This window comes from Silurus meridionalis, chromosome 24 (assembly GCF_014805685.1).
Source record: "Silurus meridionalis isolate SWU-2019-XX chromosome 24, ASM1480568v1, whole genome shotgun sequence".
Classification (NCBI taxonomy): domain Eukaryota; kingdom Metazoa; phylum Chordata; class Actinopteri; order Siluriformes; family Siluridae; genus Silurus; species Silurus meridionalis.
In genome coordinates, this window is record NC_060907.1 from 20,895,992 (window position 1) to 20,908,491 (window position 12,500).

Genomic DNA, 12,500 nt, shown 5'->3' on the forward strand with positions numbered 1-12,500 from the left:
GAGGTGGGGGGTATGGAGGTGAAGGAGGTGGTGATGAGTTGAGGTGTTGATAGAGGTGGGGGTATGGAGGTGAAGAGGTGGTGGTGATGAGTTGAGGTGTTGATAGAGGTGGGGGTGTTGATAGAGGTGGTGGGGGTATGGAGGTGAGGTGGTGGTGATGAGTTGAGGTGTTGGTAGAGGTGGGGGGTATGAGGTGAAGGAGGTGATGGTGATGAGTTGAGGTGTTGGTAGAGGTGGGGGGTATGGAGGTGATGGTGATGAGTTGAGGGTGTTGGTAGAGGTGGGGGTATGGAGGTGATGGTGATGAGTTGAGGGTGTTGGTAGTGGTGGGGGTATGGAGGTGATGGTGATGAGTTGAGGTGTTGATAGAGGTGGGGGGTATGAGGTGAAGGAGGTGGTGATGAGTTGAGGGTGTTGATAGAGGTGGGGGTATGGAGGTGAAGGAGGTGGTGGTGATGAGTTGAGGGTGTTGGTAGAGGTGGGGGGGTATGGAGGTGAAGAGGTGGTGGTGATGAGTTGAGGGTGTTGATAGAGGTGGTGTGTCTCACACACACACACACACACACACACACACACACACACACACACACACAGCTCACTCACACAGCTCACACACAGCTCACACACAGCTCACACAGCTCACAGCTCACACACAGCTCACACACAGCTCACACACAGCTCACACACAGCTCACACACAGCTCACACACAGCTCACACTTTACTTTAAACTGGAAAAGTCACAGAGGAAGATGTGTGTGAGTTGTGTGTGTGAGCTGTGTGTGTGTGTGTGTGTGTGTGTGTGTGTGTGTGTGTGTGTGTGTGTGTGTGTTAAAAGACCCTCAAGGTTAATAAATAGTGACAGGAAATTATCTTTAGCAGTAGGGACTCAGGTGGTCTCAACACGCCTGATTGGACATGCCACAACACCCCATACACACAAGAGAGCGAAAACAAACGGCACAAACACACACACACACACACGCAGGAGAGCGAACAAAACGGCACCAACACATACACACACAATATTTACACACAATATTTACACACATTATGTATGTAAATATGTTTATACCTGTCTGTGTAATACATTAATAAACATTTTAATAATGTGTGTGTGTGTGTGTGTGTGTGTGTGTGTGTGTGTGTTCATTCCACCTTAAAGAGTAGCGAGTCCTCCATGCGTTCAGCGTACACTGAGGTGAGGCGGTACTGGTTCTCCACTGTAATGTCAATCTGGTACCCGGTAAGAACATAGCAGGCAGTGCGGAACTCCTGGATCTTCTTCTGGAACACCTCCTTCAGCCGCTGGTTCTTCAGCTTAGCGCTCTCCATCTGTTTACGCAAATCTGCCAAAGCACAGAAAATACACACTTCTATTCATGACAATCTTAACATCTACCAGGAATCCATCGCTACACCCCCCCTCCATCGCCACACCCCCTCTCCATCGCCACACCTCTCAATCGCCACGCCCCTCAATATACACCCCTCCATCGCCACGCCCCTCCATCGCCACGCCTCTCCATCGCCACGCCCCTGTCCATCGCCATCGCCACGCCTCCATCGCCACGCCCCGTCCGCCGCCACGCCTCTCCATCGCCCGCCCCTGTCCGTCGCCACGCCCTCTCCATCGCCACGCGCCTCTCCATCGCCACGCCCCTGTCCGCCGCCACGCGCCTCCATCGCCACGCCCCTGTCCGTCGCCACGCCCTCTCCATCGCCACGCCCCTGTCCGTCGCCACGCGCCTCTCCATCGCCACGCCCCTGTCCGTCGCCACGCCCCTCTGCATCGCCACGCCCCTGTCCGCCGCCACGCGCCCCTCCATCGCCACGCCCGCCCATCGCCACGCCCTCTCCATCGCCACACCCCTGTCCATCGCCACGCCCCTCCATCGCCGCGCCCCTGTCCATCGCCACGCGCCCTCTCCATCGCCATGCCCCCTGTCCATCGCCACGCGCCCCTCCATCGCCACGCGCCCTCTCCATCGCCACGCCCCCTGTCCATCGCCACGCGCCCCCTCCATCGCCACGCGCCCTCTCCATCGCCATGTAGCCGAGAAATAAAAAGAGATATATATAAATTTATTTATATATAAATCAGTAAGGTGTGTGTGTGTGTTAAACCTAAATGTGAGAGACAAGACAATAGACCACTAAAAGAGACATTAAAGTGAAATTGAATTACACACACACACAGGAACACGAGGTGTTGATGAGAAGTGAATGATTCATGGCGACATTCTCATCTGTTAAAACTAATCTCCACCCCAAAACCTTCTTCCCTCCTTCTGGCATGGCCAAGCTTTCCTCCAACAATCAATACCCAGGAACACACACACACACACACACACACACACACACTAGGGGAAGAAAGGAGGTAGAGAGAAACAGATCCACCTTGATTTCAGGTATTAAACAGAGGGAAATAAAACATTCTGTGGGATGGGTGTGATCAGTGCTGTTGCTGTGGCAACGACAGATGTTGGATTTGTTAATATATCAGTAAATTTGTCTAACATTTTCACAGTACAACAGGAATAACACAACACACACACAACACACACACACACGCACACCATAGCTAAAACTCAACCCCAGCAAAACAGAACTGCTGATCATCCCAGGTGATTCATCTCCAGGTCAAGATCTACAAATAACACTTCATGTCTCTCTGCTCTCCCCTTCAGCCACTGCTCGTAACCTTGGGGTAACTATGGACAATCAACTGTCTTTTTTCCCCACGTCGCTAATGTTGCTCGTTCTTGTCGATTTCTTCTCTACAACATCAGAAGGATTCGACAATTTCTGTCCATACAGGCTGCCCAGGTGCTTGTTCAGTCTTTTGTGATTTGGAGACTGGACTACTGCAACTCTCTGCTGGCAGGTCTTCCCCTGAACGCTATTCATCCACTGCAAATGATCCAAAACGCAGCTGCACGTCTTGTGTTCAATCAGCCCAAGTTCTCCCACACCACCCCACTGCTGCTCCTTCACTGGCTTCCAGTAGCTGCACGTATCAGATTCAAAACACTGATGATGCCTACAAGGCCAAAAATGGACCAGCACCATCTTACCTCAGTGACCTCATCACATCTCGCACTGCACCACGCTGTCTGAGATCCTCCAGCACTGCTCGACTGGTACCACCTTCTCTCAGAATGAGAGGTAAGTACACTTCAAGGCTCTTCTCTGTTCTGGCACCGAGGTGGTGGAATGAACTTCCCCTAGATGTCTGTACAGCAGAGTCACTGACTATCTTCAAGCGACGACTGAAGACCTACCTCTTCCTGAAATACCTAAATTAGCACTTTCCAAGTTTGTAGAATTTGAGTTATATTTATATTAAGTGTGTAATCTTGTGTACAGTGTAGATTTATTCACTACTAGAGATTTAAAGCACTTTTGTACGTCGCTCTGGATAAGGGCGTCTGCTAAATGCCACAAATGTAAATGTAAATGTAACACCACATATTGTGCAAGAGAGAGGAACATAAACATTTAGCCAGAGTCAGGAGATCAACACCATCAAAACACGAACAACCTCAACACCGACAACCTCAACACCGACATGCTGAACACTAACAACCTCAACACCGACATGCTGAACACTGACATGCTGAACACTAACAACCTCAACACCGACATGCTGAACACTGACATGCTGAACACTAACAACCTCAACACCGACATGCTGAACACTAACAACCTCAACACCGACATGCTGAACACTAACAACCTCAACACCGACATGCTGAACACTAACAACCTCAACACTGACATGCTGAACACTAACAACCTCAACACTGACATGCTGAACACTAACAACCTCAACACCGACATGCTGAACACTGACATGCTGAACACCAAAATGCTGAACACTAACAACCTCAACACCGACATGCTGAACACGACATGCTGAACACCGACATGCTGAACACTAACAACCTCAACACCGACATGCAGAACACCGACATGCAGAACACCGACATGCTGAACACCGACATGCTGAACACTAACAACCTCAACACCGACATGCAGAACACCGACATGCAGAACACCGACATGCAGAACACCGACATGCAGAACACCGACATGCTGAACACCGACATGCTGAACACCGACATGCTGAACACTAACAACCTCAACACCGACATGCTGAACACGACATGCTGAACACCGACATGCTGAACACCGACATGCTGAACACTGACATGCTGAACACCGACATGCTGAACACCGACATGCTGAACACCGACATGCTAAACACCAAAATGCTTAACACTGACATGCTGAACACGACATGCTGAACACCGACATGCTGAACACGACATGCTGAACACGACATGCTGAACACGACATGCTGAACACTAACAACCTCAACACCGACATGCTGAACACCGACATGCTGAACACCGACATGCTGAACACCGACATGCTGAACACTGACATGCTGAACACCGACATGCTGAACACCGACATGCTGAACACCGACATGCTAAACACCAAAATGCTTAACACTGACATGCTGAACACCGACATGCTGAACACCGACATGCTGAACACCGACATGCTGAACACTGACATGCTGAACACCGACATGCTGAACACCGACATGCTGAACACCGACATGCTGAACACCGACATGCTGAACACCGACATGCTGAACACTGACATGCTGAACACCGACATGCTGAACACCGACATGCTGAACACGACATGCTGAACACCAAAATGCTTAACACTGACATGCTGAACACTAACAACCTCAACACCGACATGCTGAACACCGACATGCTAAACACCAAAATGCTTAACACTGACATGCTGAACAGCGACATGCTGAACAGCGACATGCTGAACAGCGACATGCTGAACACTAACAACCTCAACACCGACATGCTGAACACCGACATGCTGAACACCGACATGCTGAACACCGACATGCTGAACACCGACATGCTGAACACTGACATGCTGAACACCGACATGCTGAACACCGACATGCTAAACACCAAAATGCTTAACACTGACATGCTGAACACCGACATGCTGAACACCGACATGCTGAACACCGACATGCTGAACACCGACATGCTGAACACCGACATGCTGAACACCGACATGCTGAACACCGACATGCTGAACACCGACATGCTGAACACCGACATGCTGAACACCGACATGCTGAACACCGACATGCTGAACACCGACATGCTGAACACCGACATGCTAAACACCAAAATGCTTAACACTGACATGCTGAACAGCGACATGCTGAACAGCGACATGCTGAACAGCGACATGCTGAACACTAACAACCTCAACACCGACATGCTGAACACCGACATGCTAAACACCAAAATGCTTAACACTGACATGCTGAACAGCGACATGCTGAACAGCGACATGCTGAACAGCGACATGCTGAACACTAACAACCTCAACACCGACATGCTGAACACCGACATGCTGAATCTTCCTGTACAAACACCCCAGAATGAAACACACTAAACAACCATGAAACTGAGTGCATTATAAAGAAGGAACTCATTAAAAGGTTCTTTGGTGTGAAGCTCCTCAATCATCACGATCCATGTTACTGTGATTGTGTACCTAAAATCTCCTGAGAAGGAGGGATGATGAGCATGGTGTCGTCAGATGCCATGGCTCCTCCTGCTTCCATCTTACGCAGACGCTCTCGCAGACGCTCACACTCCACCTTCAGCTGCTCCACCTCCTCAACACGCTCCTGTTTTGCCACACTGGTGGGGTTCAGACGCAAGTGCACCACCTTCGTCTTTACGGGATCATAATCTCCCTGTAGGGAAAAAAAAAAAAAAAAAAAACACACCAATCCAGTTCACTAAAGACTACTGACCCATACTGACCTTTACTAAACCTGTACTGTCCTTTACTAAACCTGTACTGACCCATACTGACCTTTACTAAACCTGTACTGTCCTTTACTAAACCTGTACTGACCCATACTGACCTTTACTAAACCTGTACTGACCCATACTGACCTTTACTAAACCTGTACTGTCCTTTACTAAACCTGTACTGACCCATACTGTCCTTTACTAAACCTGTACTGTCCTTTACTAAACCTGTACTGACCCATACTGACCTTTACTAAACCTGTACTGTCCTTTACTAAACCTGTACTGACCCATACTGTCCTTTACTAAACCTGTACTGTCCTTTACTAAACCTGTACTGACCCATACTGACCCTTACTAAACCTTTACTGACCCTTACTAACCTGTACTGACCCATACTGACCCTTACAAAACCTTTACTGACCCTTACTAAACCTGTACTGACCCTTACTAAACCTGTACTGACCCATACTGACCCTTACTTAACCTGTACTGACCCTTACTAAACCTGTACTGACCCATACTGACCCTTACAAAACCTTTACTGACCCTTACTAACCTGTACTGACCCATACTGACCCTTACAAAACCTTTACTGACCCTTACTAAACCTGTACTGACCCTTACTGACCCTTACTAAACCTGTACTGACCCTTACTAAACCTGTACTGACCCATACTGACCCTTACTAAACCTGTACTGACCCATACTGACCCTTACTAAACCTGTACTGACCCTTACTAAACCTGTACTGACCCATACTGACCCTTACTAAACCTGTACTGACCCTTACTAAACCTGTACTGACCCATACTGACCCTTACTAAACCTGTACTGACCCTTACTAAACCTGTACTGACCCATACTGACCCTTACTTAACCTGTACTGACCCTTACTAAACCTGTACTGACCCATACTGACCCTTACTAAACCTGTACTGACCCTTACTAAACCTGTACTGACCCATACTGACCCTTACTTAACCTGTACTGACCCTTACTAAACCTGTACTGACCCATACTGACCCTTACTTAACCTGTACTGACCCATACTTAACCTGTACTGACCCTTACTAAACCTGTACTGACCCTTACTGACCCTTACTTAACCTGTACTGACCCTTACTAAACCTGTACTGACTCTTACTGACCCTTACTAAACCTGTACTGACCCTTACTTAACCTGTACTGACCCTTACTAAACCTGTACTGACCCATACTGACCCTTACTAAACCTGTACTGACCCTTACTAAACCTGTACTGACCCATACTGACCCTTACTAAACCTTTACTGACCCTTAACCTGTACTGACCCTTACTTAACCTGTACTGACCCTTACTAAACCTGTACTGACCCATACTGACCCTTAATAAACCTGTACTGACCCATACTGACCTTACTAAACCTGTACTGACCTTACTAAACCTGTACTGACCCTTACTAAACCTGTACTGACTCTTACTGACCCTTACTAACCTGTACTGACCCTTACTAAACCTGTACTGACCCATACTGACCATTACTTAACCTGTACTGACCCTTATTAAACCTGTACTGACCCATACTGACTCTTACTAAACCTGTACTGACCCATACTGACCCTTACTTAACCTGTACTGACCCTTACTAAACCTATACTGACCCATACTGACCCTTACTAAACCTGTACTGACCCTTACTGACCCTTAACCTGTACTGACCCTTACTTAACCTGTACTGACCCTTACTAAACCTGTACTGACCCTTACTAAACCTGTACTGACCCATACTGACCCTTACTAAACCTGTACTGACCCATACTGACCCTTACTTAACCTGTACTGACCCTTATTAAACCTGTACTAACCCATACTGACCCTTACTAAACCTGTACTGACCCATACTGACCCTTAACCTGTACTGACCCTTACTTAACCTGTACTGACCCTTACTAAACCTGTACTGACCCTTACTAAACCTGTACTGACCCATACTGACCCTTACTAAACCTGTACTGACCCATACTGACCCTTACTTAACCTGTACTGACCCTTATTAAACCTGTACTAACCCATACTGACCCTTACTAAACCTGTACTGACCCATACTGACCCTTACTTAACCTGTACTGACCCTTACTAAACATGTACTGACCCATACTGACCCTTACTTAACCTGTACTGACCCATACTGACCTTACTTAACCTGTACTGACCTTACTAAACCTGTACTGACCCTTACTAAACCTGTACTGACCCATACTGACCTTTACTAAACCTGTACTGACCCTTATTAAACCTGTACTAACCCATACTGACCCTTACTAAACCTGTACTGACCCATACTGACCCTTACTAACCTGTACTGACCTTACTAAACCTGTACTGACCCATACTGACCCTTACTTAACCTGTACTGACCCATACTGACCCTTACTTAACCTGTACTGACCCTTACTAAACCTGTACTGACCCTTACTAAACCTGTACTGACCCATACTGACCTTTACTAAACCTGTACTGACCCTTACTAAACCTGTACTGACCCATACTGACCCTTACTTAACCTGTACTGACCCATACTGACCCTTACTAAACCTGTACTGACCCTTACTAAACCTGTACTGACCCATACTGACCCTTACTAAACCTGTACTGACCCTTACTAAACCTGTACTGACCCATACTGACCCTTACTAAACCTGTACTGACCCATACTGACCCTTACTTAACCTGTACTGACCCTTACTAAACCTGTACTGACCCTTACTTAACCCATACTGACCCTTACTAAACCTGTACTGACCCATACTGACCCTTACTTAACCTGTACTGACCCTTACTAAACCTGTACTGACCCTTACTAAACCTGTACTGACCCATACTGACCTTTACTAAACCTGTACTGACCCTTACTAAACCTGTACTGACCCATACTGACCCTTACTAAACCTGTACTGACCCTTACTAAACCTGTACTGACCCATACTGACCCTTACTTAACCTGTACTGACCCTTACTAAACCTGTACTGACCCATACTGACCCTTACTAAACCTGTACTGACCCTTACTTAACCTGTACTGACCCTTACTAAACCTGTACTGACCCTTACTAAACCTGTACTGACCCATACTGACCCTTACTAAACCTGTACTGACCCATACTGACCCTTACTAAACCTGTACTGACCCTTACTAAACCTGTACTGACCCATACTGACCCTTACTAAACCTGTACTGACCCTTACTAAACCTGTACTGACCCATACTGACCCTTACTAAACCTGTACTGACCCTTACTAAACCTGTACTGACCCATACTGACCCTTACTAAACCTGTACTGACCCTTACTAAACCTGTACTGACCCATACTGACCCTTACTAAACCTGTACTGACCCTTACTAAACCTGTACTGACCCTTACTGACCCTTACTAAACCTGTACTGATCCTTACTAAACCTGTACTGACCCATACTGACCCTTACTAAACCTGTACTGACCCTTACTAAACCTGTACTGACCCATACTGACCCTTACTTAACCTGTACTGACCCTTACTAAACCTGTACTGACCCATACTGACCTTTACTAAACCTGTACTGACCCTTACTGACCCTTACTAAACCTGTACTGACCCATACTGACCCTTACTAAACCTGTACTGACCCTTACTAAACCTGTACTGACCCATACTGACCCTTACTTAACCTGTACTGACCCTTACTAAACCTGTACTGACCCATACTGACCCTTACTAAACCTGTACTGACCCTTACTAAACCTGTACTGACCCATACTGACCCTTACTAAACCTGTACTGACCCTTACTAAACCTGTACTGACCCATACTGACCCTTACTAAACCTGTACTGACCCTTACTAAACCTGTACTGACCCTTACTAAACCTGTACTGACCCATACTGACCCTTACTAAACCTGTACTGACCCTTACTAAACCCATACTGACCCTTACTAAACCTGTACTGACCCTTACTGACCCTTACTAAACCTGTACTGACCCATACTGACCCTTACTGACCCTTACTAAACCTGTACTGACCCATACTGACCCTTACTAAACCTGTACTGACCCATACTGACCCTTACTTAACCTGTACTGACCCTTACTAAACCTGTACTGACCCATACTGACCCTTACTTAACCTGTACTGACCCTTACTAAACCTGTACTGACCCATACTGACCCTTACTTAACCTGTACTGACCCATACTTAACCTGTACTGACCCTTACTAAACCTGTACTGACCCATACTGACCCTTACTAAACCTGTACTGACCCTTACTAAACCTGTACTGACCCATGACCCTTACTAAACCTGTACTGACCCATACTGACCCTTACTAAACCTGTACTGACCCATACTGACCCTTACTAAACCTGTACTGACCCTTACTAAACCTGTACTGACCCATACTGACCCTTACTTAACCTGTACTGACCCTTACTAAACCTGTACTGACCCATACTGACCCTTACTAAACCTGTACTGACCCTTACTAAACCTGTACTGACCCATACTGACCCTTACTAAACCTGTACTGACCCTTACTAAACCTGTACTGACCCATACTGACCCTTACTAAACCTGTACTGACCCTTACTAAACCTGTACTGACCCTTACTAAACCTGTACTGACCCATACTGACCCTTACTAAACCTGTACTGACCCTTACTGACCCTTACTAAACCTGTACTGACCCTTACTGACCCTTACTAAACCTGTACTGACCCATACTGACCCTTACTGACCCTTACTAAACCTGTACTGACCCTTACTAAACCTGTACTGACCCATACTGACCCTTACTAAACCTGTACTGACCCATACTGACCCTTACTTAACCTGTACTGACCCTTACTAAACCTGTACTGACCCATACTGACCCTTACTTAACCTGTACTGACCCTTACTAAACCTGTACTGACCCATACTGACCCTTACTTAACCTGTACTGACCCATACTTAACCTGTACTGACCCTTACTAAACCTGTACTGACCCATACTGACCCTTACTTAACCTGTACTGACCCATACTGACCCTTACTTAACCTGTACTGACCCTTACTTAACCTGTACTGACCCATACTGACCCTTACTTAACCTGTACTGACCCTTACTTAACCTGTACTGACCCTGTATTAAACCGTACTGAAATGTACTGACACATACTGACCTGTACTAACAAATACTGACCTGTACTGACCCTGTACTAACCCGTACTGAACTGAACAAACCCATACTGACCTGTACTAACCCTTTGCTAACTCATACTGAACTGTACTGACCCTGTACTAACCCACACTGACGCGTAAAACCCCTTACTGACCCGTATTAAATTGTATTGACCCTGTACTAACCCGCACTGACCCTCTCCTAACACATACTGCACTGCACTGTCAAAGTTAGTATAAGTTTGGGATGGAGGTACCTGCAGGTTGTGCCGTTCTAATCTCATTTCCAGAACATTGTTTTGCTCTTCCAGCTTCTGCCGTTCAGACTCCAGCTCCTCGACCTTCTGCCTGCAGAAACAGATTAAATCATTACACAATAAAGTGGTGATAATCTGGGAGCAGATGGAAAGCTAAAGACTACAGGTAATATTGCAGGTGATCGATGATATGTGAAAACACCGGTGATAGAAGGCAGGTGATAATGTGACAGTGCAGGTGACGGGTTATGTGACACCACAGGTGAGAGATGACCGGTGATGTGAGACACTGCAGGTGATATTGCAGGTGAGAGATGACCGGTGATGTGAGACACTGCAGGTGATATTGCAGGTGAGAGATGACAGGTGATGTGAGACACTGCAGGTGATATTGCAGGTGAGAGATGACCGGTGATGTGAGACACTGCAGGTGATATTGCAGGTGAGAGATGACCGGTGATGTGAGACACTGCAGGTGATATTGCAGGTGAGAGATAATGAGTGTTTCCGTCCTGCTGTCTCTGAATAATACAGATAAAAATCAGGAGTGTTTGCGTTGCTGAAATCGGATTCAAAGAGAACACTGATCAAGAACAAGAGCTGAATATAGCGTGGGGTTTCTCGGAGGGAGAAGTCGTTCCTGATGTCAGAATTCCAGAGGAGTCTCAGTAAACACGGTGGAGTAGTGAGGAGATGATCCGTACACCACCTTTCTCCTCTCTGCTCAGTTCATCCCTGTTCCTGTCCATCTCATTTTCTCATGTATTTAATAGGTTTAATGAAGGGATCTGTTTCCATAGCAACTGCTCTGTCAACACTGCTGCTGAGGAAATTCTTCACAACAGGATTCTGGGGGAAACATTTATAATCAGGAGTGTGTACATATAACACTGCTGATGTGGAGATAATCACCATTCTGGAACTTCAGGTTATTCACTGGAACTCTAACCCTTCCTCTTTACTCCTGCGTTATCTCCCTGAGCGTTCATGTGGTTTCAGGTTGATTTTCTCTCTGTTCAGTAACACTGATGAGGAGTGTGAGGAGACAGCAGGCTGTGTGAGACTCTAATTAACTGTCAGCTCATTAATGACCCAAGATCAAAGGAGATACAAGGACAATTTACACCATGACATGTGATCAGAGAGAGAGAGCAGGAAGTTCCAATTCTATTTTCACAGAAC

The 12,500-nt window shown here is 46.7% G+C and overlaps 1 protein-coding gene across 6 annotated transcripts in view; it reads right to left on the minus strand.

Annotated features, from left to right (window-relative positions):
* Positions 1 to 12,500, minus strand: part of mad1l1 (mitotic arrest deficient 1 like 1) — a 42,741-nt gene that overhangs the window by 20,751 nt on the left and 9,490 nt on the right. For all 6 annotated transcript variants that reach the window (XM_046837104.1, XM_046837105.1, XM_046837103.1 and 3 more), the window contains 3 exons: positions 11,319 to 11,409; positions 5,615 to 5,819; positions 1,157 to 1,347 (listed from right to left, as the gene is read on the minus strand). In XM_046837104.1, coding sequence (XP_046693060.1) covers positions 1,157 to 1,347; positions 5,615 to 5,819; positions 11,319 to 11,409 — 487 coding nt within the window. The remainder of the gene's footprint in view (positions 1 to 1,156; positions 1,348 to 5,614; positions 5,820 to 11,318; positions 11,410 to 12,500) is intronic.